Source organism: Diadema antillarum, unplaced genomic scaffold (genome assembly GCF_040938485.1).
Source record: "Diadema antillarum isolate AM-2024a unplaced genomic scaffold, OU_Dant_1.0 seq00000462_RagTag, whole genome shotgun sequence".
Taxonomy (NCBI): Eukaryota; Metazoa; Echinodermata; class Echinoidea; order Diadematoida; family Diadematidae; genus Diadema; species Diadema antillarum.
The window spans coordinates 1,769,727-1,797,485 of NW_027271433.1; the positions used below are offsets into that span (position 1 = coordinate 1,769,727).

The 27,759-nt window shown below is 38.0% G+C and overlaps 2 protein-coding genes and 1 non-coding gene across 3 annotated transcripts; 2 read left to right on the forward strand and 1 right to left on the reverse strand.

Annotated features, from left to right (window-relative positions):
* The first annotated feature begins 8,281 nt into the window (after positions 1–8,281).
* On the forward strand, positions 8,282–19,133 carry LOC139733186 (allatostatin-A receptor-like). Its single transcript, XM_071644028.1, has 3 exons — positions 8,282–9,412; positions 17,441–17,450; positions 19,060–19,133. Exons 1-3 carry the CDS (start codon positions 8,282–8,284, stop codon positions 19,131–19,133), a joined length of 1,215 nt encoding a protein of 404 aa, XP_071500129.1.
* Trnas-gga (transfer RNA serine (anticodon GGA)) lies at positions 10,609–10,681 on the forward strand. Its single transcript has one exon. It is a non-coding gene; the product is annotated as a tRNA-Ser (tRNA).
* Positions 19,134–23,820: 4,687 nt separating the features above from the next.
* On the reverse strand, positions 23,821–24,939 carry LOC139733187 (apelin receptor B-like). Its single transcript, XM_071644029.1, has one exon. It carries the CDS (start codon positions 24,937–24,939, stop codon positions 23,821–23,823), a length of 1,119 nt encoding a protein of 372 aa, XP_071500130.1.
* Between the last annotated feature and the right edge of the window lie 2,820 nt (positions 24,940–27,759).

Genomic DNA, 27,759 nt, shown 5'->3' on the forward strand with positions numbered 1-27,759 from the left:
TATTGGGAAATTCAGAGTTCTGTCGCTTTGCTATTGGACGTATTGATAGTGCCGACCCCTGACCGCAGTCCGATCGTCGAACATAATGTGAGAAGAGGCTTTGAGTCTACGAAATTTGTGATGAAACTACTTTTGTATATAATGGTTTTTCTTCAAATCCTCTAGAGGCACCTGGAATTTTCTCCAACTAACCCAGTTAGAGAACAACAAAATAACATAAACAAATGAATTTGTTGTTTTTGTTGTTGTTTTTGTTGTTGCTGTCTGAGTAACTCTCTCCTTTGTTGTCGTTCCGGTCGGCACTCAGGGGAATATTTCAATTTCAGTTTCAAAGTTTATTTCATTTTTCGACCAAACACATGCATTTCAATTCCTTTGATAACAGAGAATAAGGTAAACAGAACATTGTAGAATGAAAAGACTATACAATAATTGAGGAACCTTATAGTAATTATACACTGTGAGAAAAACTTAAGTGGTCGAAAAAAAAGTATGACATTGCGCAAAATGGAGGGACTCTCTAAAAAGACAGAGCTTGTAGAATGTGGGCCCCTCTGGTAGAGAACATCAATGGAAAGATGAATTGAAGTATCGTTAAGGAAAAGAGAAAGTTTGGAACCCTGCCCATGGAATCCTGCCGAATACCACATTGGTCAAAAAGGAAAGAAAAAAGAGACATGGATGTAGCAGTAGTGGTAGTGGTAGTAGTAGTAGTAGAAGGAGAAGGAGAAAGGATGGAAAGGAGAAGAAAAGCGAAGGAAGAGAAGAGGAACGCATCCAATTGGTCAGAGTTGGTCACATGATCTGAGATATGAAATGAATCAGCGAATCAACACAGAGTTGCTCTTGAAGTGATGCTGCATACGATAATGATCTCGGGGATGATTGTACAAAGACCACCTTGAATCGTTTCGTAACTCTCAAGGGTCTGAAAACAGGCTACATCCGTTTTCCAATCAACAGTTTGTTTTGTTTATGTTTGTTTGTTGTTGATGTTTTTTGTTCAACTAAATCTTTCTGCCATGTAATGATGCCACAATTACAAATAAGATAAAAGATAATCTGTTCAGCTCTGCTTGACAGAAGTAAATTTTATTTGCACTCATTCGAGCCTCTTTCCCTGTGCCAAATTTTGCATAATAAAATTCCTTTACAGAATGAACAGATTATCGGTGATTGTTACATGTACAGTTTGTGTCGGGCATAAGTTCAATCAGAAATACCAGCGGGATCATCAGTAATAAAGGACATATCACTCTTTTAAAGTGAAGTAGTTTTTTTTTCCGTCGTCTCATGAGCATAGAGTTTATTGTTATATAAAATTAAATGTAAATATCTTTCATGTTGACGCTGAGCTGAATTATGAATATGTTAAATGTGGACAATGTCGTAATTCTACTTTAACGTTGATTATCATAATGTACGTAATATCGGACATCTAAATGTCAATATAAACAAACAGACTGAGACTAATTTGTTTGAAATCAATTTAGAAAAGTAAATTTGGGTCTGATGGTTACAGTTTAAGCTTCATTATCAACGGTGGTGTTGGGTACAAGGCTCAATATGTTAAATCATCAATCTTTGTCATTTGGCGATTTTGTATCATGACTCTATAACACATTATATTTTGTATGGGGCATACCATCATTCCCTAGTTGCAATAAATGCTTACAGTGTTCACTTGATAATATTTCTAATATTTCTTTTCTCGATTATTCATTGCATGTGACACATCCCCTTCGAGTTAAGGTTGACATTGGAAGGGGAAAAAAAGATAAACATTACATGAGAATCGCATATAAAATACATTATGAATTGCAACGCTTCATACAAGTTTCCGAAACAGCATCCATTACCACATAAGGTAATGTTTTTGCCCACTGAAAATCTCGCTTTGACCTGCAGACACATTTTCTCTGAATTTAGTTCCATTTTTAGATGAATCGAAATATGCTAAATTGCATCCCTCGCATCACAATATTATACTTGTAGACATCAATATAACTTGATCTGATGACTTTTACAGAAGCGGCCGGAGTTGCAGCGGTTAAAATTGTCAACTCAAAATATACCCTTTCACGTTATTGTTTCTGTGTAAATTAATAGGAGAATTGTTCATTGCAATTGAAAGATTTGACAATTTACTGCATTAATGGACAAGTTCACCTTTATATACATGTGAATTGAGAAAATGCAGCAATTTAAATAAAACTCATCATTGTAAGTTTGAGAAAACTTGGACAATCCGTTCAAAAATCAAGAATTCTTGAAGTTTCAGTACCACCACTCGATGGATGAGAAGATTAGTACATCTTGTGATGTCACCAAAAAAAAATAATGATGTAGAACGATATAAAGAAAATATATAGAAATTGTAACATATTCACTTTTCTCGTAACATATCAAAAGAGCACTTGACTTGCCTCTTTTAGAAGGAAGGGAAAAATAATACCGTAAACGTATGTCACTGATAAGTCAAGGGAATGTGTAGGCCTTTTTTTTTTTTTTTTTGAAGAAATGAAATCTGGAGTCAAGAGGCCTGAGCTTTCGTTCTTTGCAGAATCTTCGTCAGAGGTAAAATGGCAAATGAAATTCTGTGAAATGCTCTTTATATTTTCCTCATATCATTCTACGCATGTGACATCGTAAACTGTGGTAATCTTCTCATCCAGCAGTGAATGAGCAGAAACTGTAGAATTCCACAACTTTTGAACGCATTTTCTGATCTACGTAAAAATTTCACTGATGTGTTTTACTGACATTACTGCATTTACTTAATCCACATGTACAGGAAGGTCAACTTGTCCTTTAAATGTAAATACCCCAGAGTTTGGTAGGACTTATTCATTACATCCCAAAAGACTTTAAAATCTCAATAACTTTCTCTTCGTTAATGCGATTTAATTGAAACTCTTCCATTCATTGTTTGATTGTTTGTTTTCCTTTATTTGACTCTATCTATTAATGTTACCTTAAACATACATGGGAATTCATATTTACTGCTTAAATTCAGTTCATGACAAGAATGGGGGCGAGGGCGAATTAAAGGGGGCAGTTACGCTTGACTGGAAAGGAAAAATGTAGTGACAGAGAGGGAGAGAGAGAGAGAGAGAGAGAGAGAAAGAAAGGGAGCGAGAGAGAGAGAGAGGGAGAGAGACGGGAGGAGAAGGAGAAAAAACCGTCATGTGAGGAGAGAAACCTAACAAGATACATAAAATGTTTCGGTCATAATTGTTTGTCTGTACATTCCTATGCAAACACTCCTTGTGTTTTTTTCTTGACACATGAAACTTGTCTTGCATGGCAATTAAAACTGACCCATTAAAGTCGCTATATCAATTTATCGAAATGCATGCAGGCTAGTATGTTGCCCCAAATAACATGAATACTCAACTCTGAGTAACAAACGCCATCAAAACCACCCAAAACAACAACAACAACGACAACAATAACCACTAAACAACACCGAATTGTGGAAACATGGGTCCAATTCATCGCGCTTCTTTCGCATCAGCCTCAGAAATATAACAGTTCTGCAAACATTTTTTTTTACATCGAAACAACACCAACTATAACTTAACCGTTTCTTAAGGTATTTCATATCGTTGCATGAAATGGTTTATAACGAAAGGGCATTCCGAAGGCGAACTCATCCTAACTTTGAATGCAGCGATAACTATCTAGAAAGAGTATCGCAATCTCAAACACATGATGTTCCATTTCGTGATATTTAAAGTTACGACCTCGAACTCCCTCAACATCAGGTGCATCTTACAACTCCCCAGGTATCGTGTAATTACGAGAGCAATGTTCATGAATTAGAACATACCGTGAAATAGGTTAAGAAATTCCATTTAGCTGACCTTGTTTGCTCGCCAGCATTATCCGTCTCTCTCCCTCTCTTCCTGCGCATTAATCGATCGACACGAGAGCGTTCCAAAGAGATACCCATAACGCCACCTCTCTGGGGAGGTGGACCGTTTAGCAGCCATTTAGTTGGAAGTCTCCGGGGGACTGCACCGAAGGCTCATTGCGGGGGGGGGGGGGGGGGTGGAGTATGACCGTGTTATTATTGTTTTGACAATAATGATATTACCGACAGTTGTATATTTCGTTTCATCTTATTCAAGTGCACTTTGAAGAAGTAATCCATGAATATAGACTATTAATCATTCTAATATTCCTCCTCCTCCTCATATACTACTACTACTACTACTATTACACACACACACACACATACGTGCGCGCGCGCACGCACGCAACACACACGCAAACATATACATTATATTTATACAAGACATATTTATATACAGATAAATCACACAGACACACATATACGTATTTATATATTATGCAATATATTTGTGTGTGAGCATTGTGTGTGTGTGTGTGTGTGTGTGTGTGTGTGTGTGTGTGTGTGGGTGTGTGCGGGTGTGTGCTCATGCGATTTAGCTTGATGGTTTTTGTGGTCTGGCAAACCAATACCAGAGTAACGGGCAAATAAGAAGACCACATCTTAGGAGAAAGAAAATGGTGGAAGCAAAGAATGGACAAGCAGCAAATAACAGAAACAAGAATTACATATTGATTGAATAATTAGTACTGCTTATTTCCTCTGTCTTTAGCCACTTTCGTAGTATAAAGGGATGGTAGAGTTTCGGTTGAGATGGGGCTTCAGGTTTCCAACGTTTTTTAATGATGTTTTGTTTGTTTGTTTGCTTTAGATGAGAACACTCTTATGAAATAGGAAAGAGTATATAATTCTAAGAGGACTTCAGAGTTTATTTGAAGAATTGGCTTTGAAATGGCTGACATATTTAAATTAAAGCAATCCTAACAGAAAGTGGGACCCGACCTACATTTTTTTGAAACAAATAAAACATTAAACACCCCCACGTCTTATTCACTGTTATTCATGAAATAGCTACGATGTATATTTTTAGAGTCAGGCTGTGAGATGCAAACGTTTGAACAATATTATTTCATCACATGTATACTTTGTACTATGTTTTTTTTTTTGATTTTCGATGATTGGAAATAAACTATGATTGAATTGAATTGATGTTCATGATTTTTGACGATTTTAGCTCTGATGATTCTCGGTAAGCACTATTTGGGCACCCGTCCCGCTTCATCATGAATATTCATCTGGCAGTAAGATACTGTACTAGTAAATGGCAGAACGCTGGATACGTGCAAAACGTATGGCCGAGAAATGTAAAAATCTTGAAAATTGCATCAACGGGGAATGTTAAAACGTCTCGCCGGGAGATGGAAAAATGTTCAGTTTTGCCGAGAAATGTAAAAACGCTGCCGGGAAATGAAAAAAATATGTATTTCAACGGTATTACGGATACATGTAGATGATGAATATTCATGATGAAGCGGGACGGGTGTCCAGATAGTGCTTACCATGATAATATTCTCATTGTTTCCAATAAGGAGGCATCCATTTTGTTTCTACATATTTGTTTGTTCGTGCAAAACTTTTACTCCACTAATGCCTTCTCCAAAACGATATAACAACACATAATCCTGCAAGTCTCCCACTTGCCCCATGCAGGGTCTCACTTACCCCATTTTACCCTGATATTATGACTTTGTTCATTTTTTTTTTTGGCCTTATTTTATAGCAATTCAAGAACTGGTGTACATATTTCAAATACTTATGTTCACGCAGCTACGTTGCGTTTGTGATTCTGGAAAAAAAAAATTCTTGGAAATAAAAGAAAGAATGAAGTGAAATTATACAAACGAAATCTACCCGCACGTTATTCATCGAAAACATTTTCATCAGATCCTTGACTGATACCGACTTTTCAATGAGCAGAGGAGGATTATCCCAATACTAGTATTTGGTATGATACTTTTCTCCACGGAATTAAGGTTATAGCAATACTGAGAATTACGCTCAAATCATAATAATTACTAAGCCAGGCTACTCGGTCACAGCTGCCTATACACCTATACTTAGACATCCAGGAACTATTAAGTCCTATTAACCTTTTGTCTCTCCGGATCTCCCTCTCTCTCTCTCTCTCTCTCTCTCTCTCTCTTGTTCTTCAGCTGCATAAACACGAATTGTTTTGAGGACGACGTTTTTCTATAACAAACGTAACAAAGCGAATTTCAATTTCCTGTCGCGCATTATTTAAAAGTAACATAATTACGGTAATGCCACCGGTGCTTGTTATGAAAACATCCACATGATATCTTAGAGAAGCTTGTTGTAAAATGACGACTCAAGATTTAAGCTATCCAAACGCGCAAGCTTTTATTCTTGTTGCAATACTTTCACTGCTGCCTTGTGAATGTATCATTTTTTTTTCTGTATATACTCGTCCTGAGTTTATTGTTCCTCAGTTACGTATCTAGGACTTTCTTATCTAGTTGTGTAATATTTCCTTATACTATCAATCATTCCATTTGTCGTTCTTTGTATCTTTGGAATTTGTGTTGAATTTGCATTTGCTTGAATACAGAAATAAATTGAACCAAACGAAATGAAACAAAACCAAACGAAACCAAACTTCCAATGTTTCTTGTAAATGCATATTCTTTTCCTTTGCTCTATTTGAATGTTCAAGAAAGATATTAAATGAATGTGAAATACCTTACAACTTCTCAAAATACAATTCAAAACATCAAATAAGAGAACTGTCTAAATGTTTGAGCTCGAAATTTTGGCTCACGGCACTCCTCTTTTTACCAAAGGCTGTGAGATACTAATAACTTACCTCTATCTACAGTATAAGGATTTATGATAAATCTCGGAGTCAAACTGACTAAATAAATCTATATCATATGCTTCACACCTACTCAGCGCCTGAAGTGTCGCTGTTTTGATTCAGTGCTTATATAATGCTAAATCTTGAGAAATATATAACTGAATGAGTTTGGCGAGAAATTATGAAATCATAGCAAGTTGTATCCTTGATCAAAAAGGGAAAAAATCTATCCGGTCGAACTTTGTCCGATACACATACGCCACACACACACACATACACACAAGCGCGCGCGCACACACACACACACACACACACACAAGCCCTTTAGCAGGAGAGTCAGTTATCGCGCAGGCGCAGTAAAGCTCAGCCACTCTCGAAGACGACAATTTAAATGCAATGTAGTAAAAATGCAGCTCTGACGGATGGATGTTGTTACAGTTTGAATTTCCCGATGTTAGATCGACTTTTGACTCTCTCTCACTTGGCGGCGAGTTTGCTCCTGACATGTGCAAAGATCGTCCAGCTCTCTTCCCTGGAGAAAGTCACCCTTCTAACCTTGGTGAGTTGAGATGCGCAGCAGCATTTTTTGTTCCAAAAGGAAAGCACCTGGATAATTCTTTCTATGATTCGATCACTTTTTGGTCTTCTTTCACCTTCCTCTCTTTTTATTAAGTGATTATTCACATTCTTTGTACTTTGTATTTCTGGTTACAACAAAGTTAACTTATGCACGTCATCAGCATGTGTTCTAAAGCCCTTGATAGTCATATCTAGTGATATTATCTTATATACTTGTAGATGAGGCTTTTAGTCTAGAATGTTCCATTTAATAAACTGAACAAAATACTCGCGTATTCGTGGTAGACGTATAGCTGTAAATATTATATGCTCGACATGATCCCATCAGGCCAGATGGATAGACAGATAAATAGATAAACCAAGAAATAAATAAAGTATGTGATAATCATTACATACTTGCAATCATGGAGGGGGGGGGGGGTATGTCATGGGGAAATTCATAGAATTACAACGGTACTAATAATGTATATCAAACAGTACTATATATATATGTTGTCTACCAAACTTCGTGGATCAGATTTTCTTGTTCATAAGATCATTTTCACATTGTCAAGTTTTCCTTCATATTACAAAAAGGTGCGATTTTCAAGAGAATTCCAGTGGAAAGTTAATTATTTGTAAATATCGCTATAGAAATCTCACACTCTAAAGATCCATGGAACAAAGTTGTCTCAGTATTTTCCGTCGTTTCTACACAAATTGCAAAGGAAACGTTCTTTCTTGATGTCATTGACTCATCTTGATGGCGTAAAGAAATCACCTTAAGAATATCACACCGTCGCTTGTCTCTTACATATTCTGCGACAGAGTATGATATTATACCGACATTCCTTATAGGGATTGTATTGTTTGCGTTCAAATAAAGGCATGTTTATCCCAAGTCTTCAAGATTTGTGAATACTCAAATGTACAGTGTCATGTGTTGCTGATATTTTTCATCGTCACACGCAGAAAACACCTCGATTACATCCATGGTGATGGCTACTCGGTCGTGTCTCATCTTCGCATTCTTCTTTGTGCTATCAACATCTATATCTGCGAAGTCCAGTGACGGTGAAGTGGGAGTGGCGAATGGTACAGAGCAAAGGGACCAGCTCTGGACATCATCAGAATTTGAAGACGTGACCACTGTCGCATTTGAAATAGATGCTGGCCCTTCGGAATGGGCGTGGTATCCGTTCCAGTGGAGCTGGTGGATTGGACTCCAAGCTGCTTCGGCAATTCTCGGCGTCACAGGGAATGGTCTCGTCGTTGTGATCATCTACGAGCGCTTCTCCGTAATCCGGTCGACTGATGTCCTCATCGGTGCTCTCGCCATCGCTGACTTGATCACGTCGATCTTCGTTTTTCCGATTCCGTGGGCAAGGCGGGTTCCCGGGACAATCCTTGGACACGCCTACTGCAAACTGCTGTACCCCTCGTTCATCCTGTGGCTTTGTATCACTGCATCGACATACATCCTGATGGCTATCTGCATCGAGCGCTACCTGGCCGTCGTGCATCCGCTTCCCTTCAACCGGATCGTCAGCAAGAGGAGGGTATCACTGGTCGTGGTTTTGATCTGGGTCTTTACGTTCGCACAGGTCTCGTACACTTTGTTCACCTATGGATATGATCACAACATCAACTACTGCGGTAACATGATCAAGACCGAAGCTGGTAAGATCGCTCAAGCCTACTACGCCTTCATCATTCGACTGGTGATCCCCGTCGCTACCATGTTGATCACCCAGCTACTCATCGCCCGATCACTGCGCCAGCAGTCGAAGCAGTTCCGGCAGATGACCAGCGAAAGCAAGGGAGAGACCTTCCACATGCTGGCCAGGAATCGCATCATTAAGATGATGCTTATTGTGGTCCTGGTCTACATTGTGGCTTGGACCCCGAATCAGATCGCGTATCTCTGCTTCAACCTCGGCTATATCTCTTCATCTTATAGAGGAAGCCCCCTTCACCGCATTCTTACTGTGCTCGGCTTCTTCAACTCATGTGCCAACCCGTTTATCTACACCTGGAAGCACCCACGTTTCCGCGCGGCCGTCAAGGATCTCTGCACATGTGTCAAGTCGGACGGCGTGGCACTCTTCGAGCCGAAGGAACCAGTGCCGACCAGGTCAACCGCAGCGGACTAGGGAGTTGTTACCTGTCAACTAAGCGTCTTGTCACATTTCTTTTAATCTATTTCCACAACTTGAGTATAAGAATAAATAAAACAGCATGAAATGCATCCAATTAATACACAAGACATTGCACCATTAGAACATCATTTCTGCATTATACGCACATGCATACGTACAAAAAACTTACTCATAAGATCAAAGTGTGGAGGAAGAATCACAGGCCATTGACCTGTTAAGGCTGCTCCTCGGTAAAACTAATGATTAAAAAAAAGAATGTAACAGCTATATCTTGAAGTGAGACAAAAGTGAAGTAGTAAAAAAGTATAAAAAGCCCTGTAAATATAAACTTGTATTAATGATACATGTATCTGTGACAGGAAGGTATAGGATTACATTTCATGATTTAGCAGTGCATTCGTTAGTTTTTATTTCTTCTTGAATACAGACAGAGTAACAAATTGTTTGATAGACTTTGTTAGACTCATCTAGATTTTGGGACCAAATATCTTATACTGCATCACAAAAACTCGAAATTTACCGTTAAAGTTGGGTAACTTACAACTCTTGTCTTGCACAGTTTACTTCATTGTTTTGTGTTATATTGTTTTGTTTTGTTTTAACAAAATAGAGATCAAGGGAACATGCTATCATAATGATTACTTTAACAAACAATTTAAAAGGATGTTTGACTTTTGTTAATATCGTATACTTTCAAAATATTAAGTTCTTTAGACATTTATGAGTAATGTGGTCTTGAATATGTTAACATTGTCACTGCACGATTCTGAATAACTGAAATTCTATTCAAATGTCACCATGCACATTTACTCCAAATGATATTAATTCAGTATTTAAAGCGAGTTATGATATAATCAAATCTTGATCAAAGTCTAACAAGGTTTTTAGTGGAAAAGTTAAATTTGTTTCAGCTTACTCGTAACACAAATTGTCTTGCTTATTTTCAAACATAGTATCAATATATTCCTTCTATGTTAACATTTCATCGATCACAAAACACACACACACACAATTCATTGATTTGGCAAAAGGGATTTTACAATGCATAAATCAACTACACAATATGTTCATTGATAGACTTAAAAAGCATACATCTTCAAATTCATGAAATTCTTCCGTCATGCCATGAGGATTAGAACCAACATTTGCTGTCGGGCGGAAGCTCGGTGGTCTAGTGGAGATGACGCCTGTCCGGAGATCAGGAGGTCGTAGGTTCGAATCCTGCTCGAGTATGTATGCCCATGATTTTTTATCATGGCTATATACTACTAAAACACACTGATCAATTCAGTGCTTATTTACGTCGATGTAGGGCAATTTGTCAATCAGCTGCTAAGCATACATCTTTATCTTCATTTGATTAAAGCCTATATTGTGAAAAACAATCATCAACTCCATAAAGCTTATGTAGTATCAAAAGTTGAACAAAGAACATAACATATAGGTCAAAACGAGACAAAATAAAGTCACCTGACCGGCATCACATGATTGGATGTATAGTCAAACTCTCATTGTTTTCACCAGAAGTCGTTTAGATATTCAGTCTCATCAGTTGTTCCACTTTGAATTTCGTTCTACAGTTCATTTTGCGCTGCTTTCATTTCAGTGTGTCATGCTTCACCTTGGTATCAAATTTCTTTAGGGTTGCAATTCTTTATGCCGAAGGTTTATTATTACGAAGGTGCGTTATTCCGAAATTAAATAAGGTTCATTATTTTGAAGGTTTGTTACTCCAAAAATGAAATAAGGTTCGTTATTCCGAAGTTTCAATCATCCAAATATGAAAAAAAAAAATGTTCGTAATTCCGAAGATTCGTTAATCCAGAAACGAAATAAGATTCGTAATTCCGAAGGTTCATTAAAAACCACTTTTCCCCCTAAGTTTTCCGATGGAATAACAAACCTTTTTTTTTCAATTTTCGATTAACGCACATTAAGAATAACGAAACTTATTTGACTTTCACATTAACACCGAACCTTATTTCATATTCAGATCAACACGGAACCTTCGGAATAAAGAGCTTTTATTTGATTTTTGGATTAACGAACATGTAGGCATGGTAGGTATAGAAAACTTGTGTGTTTTGGTTAAACAAACCATTGGAATAACGAATATCACCATCTTTTGCTTCACAATCCAGCATGGTCTCTTCGATCCTGGAGCACTTGTTTACTTGAAGAACAAGAAAGTGAGAAACATTTCAAGGTGTATACTTGAAAATTATGTTCAAAAAGAGAACGAACTTCTCCGACAATTTCACTTTTACGAACTTTTAGATTTGGCTGAATACAAACCAAGATCAGTTTTGCCTTTGTGCAGATTCGTGTTTTCTTTGTTCGTGTTCTATGTTTTCAAGTTTACTCGGGAAAATTTCTTGCAGCTCTTCAGTTTGATTCTTAAAAGGTTGACGCATCATAAATTGTTAATGTTAATGTACAGTATCAACAATATCATCTAGGTACACACTAATCTCTTTTACATAGAAAGAAATCAATATTCAAATCGAATCGCATCATATTGAATCAAATTAAACCAGACTGCAATACTACTCAATATATTGGCAACTGTTTTTAAAATATTTGTACATGTATGTAGACGTATCTACAAAAGAAACACCACAAAGTCAAACAGAGGAAAATATAATAATGCTAAACAACAATAATAACATGTTTTCATGCTCACATGCATACACACCCACATAATAACAAAGGAGGTTCAAGAAAACGGAGAACAACTGCCTTTTTTGCTTTGGACCCCATGTTCGAAGCGGCCATTCAAAAATATTATATTATATATAATATATAAGTACGTGCCAAACTGGATTGCCTCGCAGATAGGAAGCCAACAGATCGTTTCTGTAATGTATAACAGTTTCTGGATGTTTCTTTTCCAACTGCCTATAGTGATATATGCACTTCTTTCACCTGCTCACTTCCATTAAGTTCCATAGGAAAGAATTCGCCTAGTTATAGCAAGATCCGGCAAGCTTCCAGCAAGCTTTATTGTTGTTAGGGCAAATTTTGTGAACAAAGCATGCATAAAATCCGAATACATTACAGAACTGGTCTGTTGATTCGTGTCTTATTGCACTATATAGCCACTTTCTAAGGAGGATATGTTTTTGTGATGGTAATTACTTTTCGCCATCCTTGCTTATACAAGATGAGAGATATGCAATGGTAAAGACACGGGAATGCGCGAATAAAAATTGCGTAGAAAATGATGAAAAAAAAATTACTCTACTGGGCATGCCCGGGCACTAATCTAACATATCAATTGGTAAAGAACTATATACTTGAAGATAATACTCAAATCAGATTTATTTGTCGGAATTGAGCGGGGAAAAAAAAGTGATGAAATCGGCTTTCCGGGAGAGTGCAGTTTTTAATGCTTTCACATGATACAGCTCTGATTTACGCTTTTTCACACATTTCTGGAGGGGATTTTTATGTCATTTGATGAACAAACAAGCGAGATTTCTCCGACATTATGAACGAGTTCAAAATAAATCTTCAGATTGCTCAGAAAGACGGCGGCATCAAACCTCATCGTCAAAGGGACGCAGACACCTGTGAGATTCTTTTGTGTTGGCATAGAATACTGAAAGCTTTTTGAATAATTAAAGCCAATTGGAACTCCAGCTCTTGAACCTCCTTGCATATTACGTATCCGCAATAAAATGTGTGTGTGTGTGTGTGTGTGTGTGTGTGTGTGTGTGTGTGTTTGTGGTTGTATTTAACTGAACCTCTATGATTACAAACTACGCAACCTCGTACACACATGATAGTGTAAAAAAAAAAAACACACACACACACGTTAACATCTTGGTTACTGCGTGAACAGTGAAAATCAACACACTTTGAAACATAATATGACTACTGAGTAGGTCTTAAAGTCCCAATAGCGTTGAAATCCCATGGAGTAGGAAGGGTCGGGTATGTTCGAGAATCCCTGTGTTAAACGTGGATTAAACAAACCGTGTACAGCTTTATCGCTGATCTCTACGTATTCAAGGTTTTCTTTACCTAGGGTAACCTCTTCGTTGTTGCCACTGCACAGGGCCCTGCTTTTATTATTAACCTAGCGTTGCCAGGTACCCATCTATACGCCTGGGTCGAGAGGGACCTGGTGGGTAGAAATATCTTGTGCAAGGACGTCAGCACCGGGCTGGAATCGAACTTGGGTCCTCCGATTGGGAGTCGGGAGTCTTATCCACTATGCCACAGCGCCCCCACAATGACAATAGTGTTTTGATCATGCATTTTTTTCATGATATGCAACAGTGATATTCAGAGGTCCCAATTTGCGAGGTGAGGGAAAACAGGTAAACTTACAGTGCAATCATGACCATAAGATTATCATGATTATGGCTCTGAGATATCTAATCCTGAAGGGAAGGATTTATATTATATACCAAACTGAGTTCATATCTTACAGGGATGACTGTGTCCACTTTACTTCGGGCAATTGACGTAGAATATTCGAATACTTTTATCCTCGTCCTAAGCGTCCGTATGCATCAAAATGGTTCAACTAGTCGTTGAATATGCCATTTCACGGATCAAAGTGATGGGAATCGTTAGAGAACTTCTCTTTAAATTGGAAGGTGATTACACTTCGTAGAAGTAGTTCGATGTACGAGGGTTGATTGAAAAGTGACTGTCAAGCCGGTAATGGGGGACGGAGTGTGGGTACGTGGAAAGGCGTCGGACTCTGGAATGCATTAAACTAATCCGCCATCACGGAAATTAACCCAACATCTGATCATTACACGTGTAGCTCTCCCTTCCTCTCTTCCTTCTGCTCTCTCTCTCTCTCTCTCTCTCTCTCTTCCCCTTCCTCCTTCCTCCTCTCTCTGGCTATTTTGCATGTCAGCGTTCTATTGTAAATCATAGCACACAATATCTTGATATTATGTAATACTGTATATATATATATATATATATATATATATATATATATATATATTTACTGTCCATATATCTTGTGGTAGTTGTAGTAATCTCTGACAAAAGTTTTTGTTTTTAAATTTCATTGTATGTAAAGTTATGTAGCTACTATAACATAAGAAGTTAAAACATTGTAGTAATTATTATTACGTACATTTCTCTTGCCTCTGACCAATACATCGCATATGGGAAACTTATGAGTTACAGGTTTATTTTAGGTTTCCCTCCATGACCGTTTATTGTACCATTTTTAACAGTTCAGGAAGAAGTGATATGTATTCTTTATATATTTTTGTTAATGTTTTATAATGTTCTTTTATTTGAGGTAAGAAATTTCTTCAATATTGTCTCCCCGATCTGTATTTATGAAATTTGTAAGATCGAAACTGCTGATCTGCATTTTTAGCAAACATGTCGGACAAGGTGGTTCCTTTTTTGCGCCGTGATAATAAACCGTTTGTTGAATATGTAGATTAGCAGTTGCAAGCTTACAAATTCCATTTGTACAGAGGGCAGACAAATTGCAGAGAACCCATACCCCATATCTTAACCCCCTGCTCAATTATCTCTTAATGCTTTCGTGTTGTTGTTTTGTTTGTCTATCTTTTATGATGATTATGGAACAATAAATGCTAGGAAAGAAAATAATTCTCTTAAAGATATCAACAGTAGATTATTGTGTTTTAAATGTATGCGTGGCTGGTCATTTGCTTATGTAATGATTTCTTCCTTCCAGTAAAGGGTGTTGAACTTTGCCTAGTGTGACGTAGGCCTATTGCTTTCTCTTCTTCAATTCTCTCCCTCCTACTCTTCAGTATTTCTATCATAGCTTCGAATTGTTAAAATGTCATAAAGGAAATTGCGACCACAATCACTGAAATTATGGAATCAACCGTTCTTATTCGATCCGCGTCGTTTGCTTTATTGAAACCTTCAATTTTCTATTTAAATATTCAATATGATATCTATTTATACTTGTTGCTGTACGTGGATAAAGGATGATACAAAAAAAATACCTCTGGGGTTGAAGGAGCTGACATTGTCAGGAAGGACAAGGACAAAGAAAAAATGATCAGTGTAATGCCTTTAACCTCAAGAGAGCACGCTATATCTTGCAGGTAATTATCAATGACCACAGACAGGTAGGTAAGAAGATTATGTCGAACAAAAAGTGGACGAGCTCCGGAAAGAAAAGTCGAGTATATATATAACATCCTAGCTGTTTTACCAGTAAGGGGTCTGTTTTAAATGACTCCAAAGCCTATTATACTCATCCCTCGGAGCCCGTCTGTCCGTATAGGTATTGATACTATATTTTTCTTCAAATTTAACATTATATACTTGAACACACACACACACACACACACACACACACACACACACACACATATATATATATATATACATATATATATATATATATATTCTATATATAAATAGATATTTTTTCTATGCCTGCTGGAAAGAAGCAGTGTCCCACAATGTGGTCACATAGTCGACTGTGTGAAAACGATCAGATTTAACAGTGTGGAGATGATTTCATACTGTGATTTGGTTTTCACAGAGTGTTCACATGGTAATGACGTTTCACACTGTGAATTGATGATTCACAATGTGTTCACACTGTTAAAACGCTCGAATTTAACAGTTTCAAGAGATTTCACACTGTGTTTTTCACACTGTGGAACACTGTGTACTTTCCAGCAGGGTTTATATATATATATACATATATATATATATATATATATATATATACATATATATATACATATATATATATATATATATATATATATATATATATATAGAAAGAGAGAGAGAGAAAGATATATATATATATATATATATATATATATAGGATTATACGTATACAATATTAATGTTTTAATGCGTGTATAATTTTTACATTAACACATCAATGAGCATGAAATGAGCACATGTTAATCAGTAGGTATGTACATGCTTACAGTCATTATTCATTCAGTTCACGTTACGTCATTATACACACTGAAGAGATTTGATCGACTGCATGGAATCGTGCGTGGGATCGAGAAACATCTCACGGCAAAACACGATTTGTGATCTGGAATTACTTACACACCTCTCGTTCACATTATCTTCACATTCTCTCCGTGTATGTTCAGTAAAGGATCATAATTATGTATATTTGTGTGATAACCTCAAAGTTAAAAAGCCTTCAAAAAGAGTATCACAACGATCGACTGAAGGGCTTGTAAGTTATAGGGTGCACGTCACTCATATTGCAGAATCCGTCTTCAGTTCCTTTGTTTCTGTAGGTGTATGATATTTTAATATAGAGCAAGAATAATAAGACTCACGGATGTTTGGTTTTCATGGCATTAAAAAGACGTCAACTGGGGAAAATATTGCATCATTATAAGAGATAAAAGTAATACAAAGCTGAAAGGAATACCTTGACATTTACTATAAGACGATTACAGTAGCAAAAAGGATGCTTTCTCATAGTTTTGGAGAAGTGACTTATTTCCCTTTTAAATATAAATTGACTGACGTTCAGCATATAATAGCACAATTGACCGGGGGCATGCATCTTTTCTCATCCGTCGATTATTCACGCTAAATAAATTGTTTAAAACCTCATGCTTATATTGTAAACGTTTTTTTCCCCTTGGGGCTGGTGCTTTTTTCCTTTTCTTTTCCTTTCTTTACCTTTGCTTTTTTTTTCTGCTGACCTCTATAAAGATTGAGTAGGAGTCGCATCGAGTTTTTCTCATTCCCTCTTTTTTGTCTCTCCTTCGGTACAAGTAGATTTGCATCGTTTCGTCTGAGTTTCATACCGAGGCTGATGAGCACTATAGTCTCACTTTAAAAGTTGTGCTTCTCTCCCTGAGGGAAGGTGAGTTCAGGAGGTTCTATTCATTCATGTGGATAATTGTAATTCTTATTCAAAGATTAAGTGCAACACAACCTGATCTATACTGGCATGATTGGGAAGGACGAAATGGCAAGTCTTTGTGGAGGGCAGGTCCCCTTTCATCTCGGTGTCATCCTGCGAGCTAGACAGCGACGAGTCATACACGTCATACGCACCACGAATTAGGCATTGAAAAAAAAGGTCCATGAGTCATACACCCATGAGTCACACAAGACTCCAAATAAGACAGGTCTACGAGCTAAACAGCATAACCAAATAAGGTCCACGAGCGAGACACTATAGGCAAACAACGCACACGAACACGACACTGGGCAAAAAAAAAAAAAAAAAATTGATAATAATAACACTACTGTAGTCACTACTAGATAATAGATACTAGATCACTACTACTTAGATTAAGCCCTGTTGTGAAATGTCGACCTCGTGGGCCCTTTTTTTTTGCATACTGCCGAGCTCGTAGACCTTATTTGCCGAGTTTTACTTAGTGTCGAGCTCGTAGAAACTCTTCACTTAGTGTTTTCATGGTAGGTTGTATGTCTCGTGAGCTGTATAACTCGTGGGCTGTGTGACTCGTGGGCTGTATGACTCGTGGGCTGTGTGACTCGTGGGCTATGTGACTCGTGGGCTGTGACTCGTGTGGCCGTATGACTCGTGGGCTGTATGACTCGTGGGCTGTGTGACTCGTGGGCTGTATGACTAGTGGGTGTCGAGCTCGTAACGTGCATCCTTCATTCCACGCAGATTTTCTCTATATTTGCTTTTACATTCCTCTCTAAGAGGTGTGAAGAACATCATTCAAAACCTCTTTGTGCCATCCAGACGTCCGACCTATATAGATTCTCTTTTTATATCATTCATCGTATTTGAAATACACACACATTTTTGTGTCTCTTTAAGTTGTTTAACTCTTCCATTACCATGACGACCTGCTCGTACACTATGTCAAGGGCACTTTGAGATGGTGGTAGCTCTGAGCGGTTTAAGCGGAATTTCTATTGTATGGGAATCATGGTGGGTTTTTTAAATATATATTTTATGTGTTTATTTTATTTGTCATTAACATTTTCCTTGTTCTCTTTTGGAATCAAATTGGTATTCCCTAGCTGTCCTCTAGCCAGTTTTCGGCTTTTCTATTTTTGTGTGATACATCCTTCTGCTACTCACCATCAGCACATCGTCTCTCTCTCTCCCTCTCTTTCAATCTCTCATATCCTTAGATTTCTATCTATCTATCTATCTATCTATCTATCTATCTATCTATCCATCTATTTATATAAATTTCTATCAATCTTATGTTTTTCTTTCTCTCCCCTGAGTGAAAGTCACTGCTGAAACCTATAAACAAAACAAAACAAACAAATGCCGTGATTTTTTATTTAATGTGATGGACGTACGGGAACAAAACCAACCACCAACCACCACCTCCAACAACAACAACAACAACAAAAACAAAATGATAAAAAATAACTAAAAATACTGCAACACAGTTCCCGGCATGAAAATGGAAAAAAAAAAGAAGAAATCATTGTACATACGCATCAAATTGAATGGGAAATTGAAAACACGCAGGGAGTTACCGTGGAGACAGATGACGATAATGTATCTCACAGAACTAAGATAATAGCAGTTAAAGATGTGCTGTGAAAGAAAATCATTAACCTAATGGCATTGATCCTACAGACAGCACTATGTGTAGGAGAATATGACATCCACGACTCAGTAATTACTCAACTTATAGAAGAAGAGAAATCCACCCAAACATCTATGAAAAATGATAGTATTAAACGTTCCGCCAATTTATGTCCACCTACCGGTTGATACCCACGCATCGATCGTCTTTTCTTGTATAGGTAGAGGGTAAATGAGATATTTTTTCAAGTACAGGTTTGCAATGATAGAGTTGCTTTCAAAATTCGTCTGCGACCGTCTGTGACCAATCGCAGTCGTTGCAGGTGGTTGCACGAACTTGAGACTGCCGTGACATTGAATTTTGAACATGCTCAATTTCTAGATGCGACCAGAATTATTGATGTGACCAGTTGTACGAATGTCGTATACGAGTTGCACAGCCTGCGTTTGCGAGACTTGATGCGAGTTTTCGCACGCCACAGATCATCGTGCAACGCTCGCACGGGAACGTCCGCCTACTCGCACGATCATACATGTAGGCCCTACAAGCAAATGCGACTTATTTGTGAAACGGTCCCCTCTAGTCGTATCTGTTGTACTACATGTACAACATCTGTTGCATTTATGAATGCCTCTCTGCGACCTGAAGAGATTGATGGCGACTGAAGCCTGCTACAGCCTGCCGTATGACCAAATAGTGTCAAACGGTCGCAGACTGATTGTTAGAGGGGTTTCAAAGCAGTGCTATGATTGAGGCAAATTAAAATACACGAACAACTTCAAAGCGAAACATACAACTACAAAGTCCAAGGTCCTTATCTTTCCCCCGGTAACGTTTGGCACTTTAACATACTCTCTACATATTTCATCAATTATTTCAGAGGGACTTTTCAAACGGATCTTAAGTTCCTCTGTTAAAGGGGAATGAAACTCAAATATACATGTGGCTTGGGTAAATGCAGCAACATCAGAAGAACGTAGGCCTACCCTTCAGTTGAAGTCTGCGGTACGTCGAACAATTCGTTGAAATGTTATGAATTCTTTAAATTTCGGCGCAGCCATTACTGGATGAGAAGTCTGCTACAGTTCGTGGCGTCATTTATGGAAAGCGATATAAAGAGGATATAGAGAGAATTCCACGAAATGTATTTAAATGAAAAATACATATTCCATCAACTTTACATCGACATAATGTTAAGGGTACTATCATTACCCTGTATTCTGGAAGAGGTAAGTCAAGTACTCTGTTATGATGCAAAAAAAAAAGTGAAAATTACACGATTTTTTTTTTCTCGTCTTGGGGATGGGATTTGTATAATGGCTATACGGATCTCAAACAGTTTTGCAAGCACAGCTGCTCGTATCGTCCCCAGTACTAGATTATACTAAGTTAGATAATTTCAACTCTGAAGGATAGACATAGCAAGTGTACGTCATTTCGATTTCCGGGTTGAATTAAAGAAATATAAAAATGATAAGTGGGTCCACTCTGAGTATCTCATACCAATAGGCAACACAGTGAAGTACAGTCCTGTCCTTTCAATGTTAATTTGGTAATTCAATGTGGTTTCTGTAATATACTACTGACATGACTGACAACGACCATTGTGATGAAACACATTGTGTACAGACATTGATTCTTTATTCACCTATATAACATGTATAAGCAGGAAGAAACACTCTTACCCTGTCCATGACTGTATGTAATATGTAATGAATATATGTAATAAATAATGTAATATGTAAAACCAGTCTGTGGTATGTCAAGTGCGCAGTCACCAAACAAACAAAAAAGTGAGATACACAATGTATTTCACATGTGAAGCAGTCAAGTCAAATTGAAAACTGCAACTTATGTGACACTTTTTTATGCGATCTATATCAATATCAAGTGTGACTTATCTGGGAAATTCCTGACCAAAACCCCATTAATATGGTACAAAACGGAATACAAATTCACACATTTTTTTTTTGTTCTGCAATTTATTGTAAACAAGTGAATATTCATGCAAGGAGAATATTATTCTTTTTCAACCTCGCGCTGCAATACGTACGGCATTTATGAGATCAAAGCATTTTTCAGCAGTATCATTTTGACAGAAAATGTAATCCCTCTCGTATTTTTCATCTCTCATCCACCTATCTATGTTATCAACAAAGATTCTAGGATATACCACAAAACGACATTTTGCTGAGCCAGAACGATATTTCATTTGATTTCACTGAGCCAATGTGTGTTTACACTGCACACTCCTCTGCACAAGCACTATACACTGCTCTTCCGTAACCATTGTTAGAACGTCACCTGCGATTGACATTCGTTGCTCCGAAGGTTCGTTTATTTGACATCAAAATAAGTTTCGTTATTCCGAATTACACAAATTCTCTATTAGAATGTTTGTTAATCCGAAAATGACAAAGGGTTCGTTTATCCTAACATTTTGTGGGGTTATTCCAAAGGTTCGTTATTCCAAAGGTTTGTAATTCCAAAAATGCCTAATTTTCAGTAATCCGAAAATGAAAACAGGTTCGTCAATCCGAAAATAAAAAGGAGGTGTGTAGTGTGTAATATCGAACCTTCGGAATTATGAACCTTATTTCGTTGCTAGTTTTAAACGAACATTCAGAATTTAAAAAAAAATCTTCTTTTTTTTTCATTTTCTGAATAAAGGACCCTCGGAATACGAACTGTATCTCCTGTTCTCAAACCTGGATGAAAATGAACATGGAGAGTAAAACAGACTCCACAGGGACGTACGTTTCGAATTATTTGTTCTAACTCGCCACCACTGTATTCCCAGATCTAGAAAGGGATCCCAGTCCATACGTGAACAGGGTGTGAGATGCTAAAGGTTGAAATTTCCTAGTATGCTTTGGACTGTGCAACTCATTAGCATCATGAAGTAAAAGTACAATTAGTTTGAGATACATCGTATAAAATTGAAAACAAACCGCAGCAGTTCGACACATAGTATTAATGAGGATGTCCATGAACGTTTTTGCTTATATGTGTTGTTTATGCAGGTCATGAATATCGTCAGTGCATAACTTTCAGCCAACAATCAACTAAATAACTCTGAAGATCACGATGCAATAATGCATGGCTGGTAACATAGAAACATCCACATTTTGATAGTCGCATTGCAGTTGCAATATCTTCTTTTGTTTGTCACGTTTGTAAGTTTTCTCGCACAGTATGATTGCACTCGAATAGCGAAAGTAAATACAAGCAAATAAACATAATAACACACTTTGCTTTCTGCATATTCTGTTCCGGTATTTCTTGAACCGTATGATAGAATCTAAAACCCACCACGATGGAATTTTATGGGTTACGGTTGAGCAGAAGTAAGTCATTTGAACAACCCTATCGAATGAGATATCTGATGTTCTACAGTTCTACCTACTTTCACTCACAAGGGGTTGGGAGAGATTATCCTGATCCTTACTCCACACTCAAAAACGATACTTTGTTTGATTTTATGATTGATGAGATAGGCATTCCAATTTTGCCAACTGAGAGAACAGATTATGTTTAAAAGATGAAAAGTTTACGCTAAAGACATTCCTGATGAAGGGAATCCCCGAGAACACTTCCTGTAGGATTCACATGCACAGCCGTAAGTCTTCTCTAAATCTTATCCTTTTCAAGGCGTACAAAAAGGAATAAATGTTGTTCTTCACATCAAATAATTTCTAGACTTGCAACAGCCATACAGCGATGACATTTGAGGAATTAGGAGTCGAAGTTGCGAAAGTACCGGGGTAGGAAAACATGTTGAGCAACGGAAGGAGGAACATCAAAAAATGAATTCACACAGAAACGCCTTGGTTGGACGAGGGATCTGCTCGCTACTGCAGCTTCAGGTGTTTTGTGTTATTCTGTTTTGTTTTGAGGGGGAGGGGGGGGGGGGGGCGCCCCGGTGAGGGAGCATTTGGCCCATGACCTGACTTCACCCGAATCATAATGTTTCATCTTATGTCCGCTTTGATAACATTCCTATCTTTCCATGGCTTTGATGTTTGTCACCATGCAAAATTTCACACATTGTGTCTATTAATTCGTTTATTCATTTTGTGTATCAAACTTTATGATTTCTATTCCTTACAAATTGTCAACAATATGACTTATTAGATGTATACTTTGTATTTGTATTGTCATTTGTTAGATGGAAATAAAGCACAACTGAATTTGATTGAATTTAACTGATGTCATTATATATCAAATATCCTATAAATGGGAGTGGATCTGCATTTTTTAGACCTTATTCTCCCTTTTTATTAGTGGTCGGTTTCTATGTGAGAGTACGAATTCAAAGACATGTTTTGATTCGTTCTTCTCCTCTACAGATGTAATACTGGGGAGGTTTATCACCAGTTTAACGGTCCTATTTACCATTGGGAGCAGTGATTAAAAAAAAATCAAAATATCACTTTCGATTCATATGTGTAGGTCAGTTGTATCACAAAACATCCTACCATATACAAGTTCTGCAATAAAGCCTAGAATATAAGAAGATATCACTATTTTTCTCATTTAACAGTAACTGTATAGACGGTTTAGTCTGGAGACATTCTCATTATAACTATTGTTCACATTTTGCACAATTACCAATACTTTTAACCTCGATTATACTCGTTCAAACTTTTACAGTGGTTGTTTCTATCCGTAACTCATATTACAAAACTATATTGAACACTAATACTGTTTTTTTTTTCATCTGCAAAAGGTAAATTATGCCTTTTAAGCTCGGACTCTACTATTTAGGGCCTACGACATTTTGAAAAACAAGATATCATCTCTGAGTTTGATATATCATCAAAGGGGGGGGGGGTTGCTCGTTTAAACTACAATAAATACATGAGTCCGGATGGATTAGGAGGGATGTGATAACTCTACCTGATCGGCATTAGTCGACCTCGTGTGTGCAGCTTCTTCGTGTTCAAAGAGGGCATCTCTCTGGCTTGCTCTGACGGAGGTAAAGAGGCCTTTGATGGCTGTACGGAATTTCGGATTCTGCCACGTGTAGATGATGGGGTTGGCACATGAGTTGTAGAAACCGAGCAAGGTCAGAAGTTGATGGAGGGGACTTCCCCCGTAGGATGATGAGATGTAGCCGAGATTGAAGCATAGGTACGCGATCTGATTCGGGGTCCAAGCCACAATGTAGACCAGGACCACAATAAGCATCATCTTGATGATGCGATTCCTGGCCAGCATGTGGAAGGTCTCTCCCTTGCTTTCGCTGGTCATCTGCCGGAACTGCTTCGACTGCTGGCGCAGTGACCGGGCGATGAGCAGCTGGGTGATCAACATGGTAGCGACGGGGATCACCAGGCGAATGATGAAGGCGTAGTAGGCTTGAGTGATCTTACCAGCTTCGGTCTTGATCAAGTTACCGCAGTAGTTAATGTTGTAGTCATAGTCAAAGATAAACAAAGTGAATGAGACCTGTGCGAACGTAAAGACCCAGATCAATACCACGACCAGTGATACCCTCCTCTTGCTGATGATCCGGTTGAAGAGAAGCGGATGCACGACGGCCAGGTAGCGCTCGATGCAGATAGCCATCAGGATGTATGTGGATGCAGTGATACAAAGCCATAGGATAAACGAGGGATACAGCAGTTTGCAGTAGGCGTGTCCAAGGACTGTCCCGGGAACCCGACTTGCCCATGGAATCGGGAAAACGAAGATCGATGTGATCAAGTCGGCGATGGCGAGAGCACCGATGAGGACATCGGTCGAACGAATCGCGTCGAAGCGCTGGTAAATGACCACGATCACGAGACCATTTCCTGTCACACCAAGGATCAAGGACAGGACTTGAAGAACGGTCCACCACGTCCAGGAAAGGGGGTACCAGTCCCATGGGGACTGATCTGGGGTGAGTTGGGTCTCGACAACGCTGGTGTTATCCACATTGGGTAATGTCCACATCAAGCTCGTTCCAGCAGTGGCGTTCACCATGTCAACGTCAGTAATGTCAGACATTCTGCTACGGATTGATTTAAGATAACACGAACATGAGTTTCATTATTCAACCCTCTCTATGCCATTGAGCCAAATAAGCACAAATTTCTCACACGAATCAACGGGCAGGAAATAAAGGTGACACACGAAGTGTTAGTGGCACAGAATCGTTGTCGCTTTCCTTCGTCACGTCTTCTATCTATACAGCTACTTCATGTGCTATCAGGATCTTATCGTATCAATGTCAGTGTTACCATCAGTGCTATCTATCATTGTGATCAAGATTATGATGCGCATAAGAATTGCATTCATGTTAGGCGTTGTTTCAAATGCGCTTTGCAAAATAAGACTCTGGGATCGCATCTGTTGCTGGACTATTTTCATGTTGAAAATTGCACCTGCATTCCGGATATCTTTTTGATATCCCCGTGTGTTCGTTGCTATTTTAAGTTCCGTAAAGACTCTCAGAGATTCTGAATGATTTGACCAGGTCGTAATGAAAGTCATTCTACACTGCCCATCAACAGAAATGTGACCGAATATTTTGAAGTTGTCAGCTTTTTTGGAAGCTCCGTGGAAAGATCAGAGAGGTGTTAGAGAAGGAGTGGAATCTCCTCGCAACATGCGCAAACTTAGGCTTGGGTTCAATAGCATGACAATTGAATGCTTCATACTATGTTCATGCATTTCACTGGCTTTGATGTTCCATGCTCCACGCCGCTCTTCCAGTGAGTTTGGACAAGGAGACCAAAGAAGTCGTTCTTGATTTCAATCTTTTTTAGGCTGTATTTTAGATGAAATTTTGAAATCCTGCATCAAACTTGGTGGTATTCTTGTACGGAACAACTACTTATCCAAAGACTACTTATCTACTACTTATCTAAGTTTTTCTTCAAATCTCCTAGTCATTACTACCTCGAACTGAAAAAATGAGTATTGGTATCTCATAAAAGAGTTGAAATATTACCATCTTTCGCCCATTTGTGCATAATATTGCTCGCCAGGTTTAGTACATCGATGTTAAATCTTTTGAATTAGGTAATTGTCTAATGCGTGTTATTGCGTGTTTAGTAGCATTTTGCAGTTACTATGCACACTAAACAATTGTTGTCGAAAATATTAAAGGGAACAGCAAATTGCTGCTGGCTAGGTATGTTGTATTTCAGGAATGATGCATAATTATTTAAATAGAAGTGCTGTCTTTTGTCGAAGCAATTTATCAACACATGCGATAACGCACGTAACTTCTCGGGGGCACGGATCATAGAGATTCTTGTTTCCTCTTCTATTCTAACACCTCCCTGGGAAAGACCTTTTAAGGCCAGTTAAAGTTTATTTGTTTGTTTTTTTTTTTCCAGAAGACAATAAAAATGTACCGGGTACATTACGATTCGATATCATCAAATGTCAAACTTAGACATAAGCTATGTATGTATTGGGAACTCTTTCACATATCATGACATAAAGTATTGATATCGAATTAGCGAAACCATATTTCTAGTTTCAGGGAAGCTGTACACGTGAGGAAAAGTGAATGACCCAAATCTCATTTCCCATGAATTTCGGCAAATTATTTAGACAATTACTAGCAGGCATTTTCATAACAAAATCAAAGTACAAAGAAACACATTCAAGAAAATATGATGAGATGCTTGGTTCATCGTTTAGATTTAGCTAGTTTTGTTCGACACGTCTTCAAATTTCAAGCAGTAGTTGGGGGCAATCGTATTACTTGACGTTTCACTTAACTACGTCTTGGTACAAACAGAAAAAAACAACAACCTTCTAATAATGATCATATAAATAACATCAGTGGTACTTAACGTTTTTGTTCTTAGAGTTTATGGAGGAAGATATTGCTTTCAAATCAAACATGATATATTTAGGAAAGTTTCTTGAATGATAAATCGAGGAGGTGGAGAGGGCAAATGGATCAATCTCAAATTTGACAGAGGTAATGAAGGTACACATTATCACTTACGGGTGATTATATTATGATCGTGGAAAATGAAACGGTTTAAAAGAGAGTGCTCAACTAGAACAGGTCATTAGGACTATACACAACCAAATATTATGGAAACTTACCAGATATTAAGAGACGCAGCTTCATACATGTATACCTCTTGGCTGAGAGATACGGAAGTGGAATGTTGGAACTTGGATCAATTCTTTAAAGTGCCACTCTACATTATATCTTCACGCTATTCTTCTTTTTTTTTTAAACCATCCTTGATATAAGCCTATACAAGGGTAGTGCGCACGCGCCTCAAAGACTGAACAAGTTGACTCTTCTACATACAGACATAATTGTACAATATACGAATCATGCTGTAAGGAGCGCAAGTCCCACATGACCTTCACGTGATACATTTTGTGCTAAGACTTTTACTTACTCTTTTTCTACGTTGATAGGGAGTATATTCAATTAATTCCCCGTAAGCCGATATGGTTGATTGTCGTTGCTTTGTTACATTTTCTTGAACATGCGACAAGCGCTCGCAGGCAGAAAACGCTTTGCCATAGACGTCAGCAATGGGAAGTTTGCTATTGACTATCCGCACCGTTCTATAAACGTTTTGTGACAACATGTCTAGTAAGTTTAAGTAATTGTCTGATCGTGAAATAAGCATTCATTTTTGATAACAGGATGTACAGTGTTCATTCGCTCATTCATGATAAGAGGATGTATGGTGTTCACTGCTGAAAAAGTATTAACCTGCATGAGTACACCGCACTGTCATGAAAGCGACGTAAAAATGGTGAAAGTACGAGTTTTTTGTTGCACCGTCTTGCAGACAGAAGGTCGCGATTCAAATTTACAGAAGAGACTTTATTGCTGAA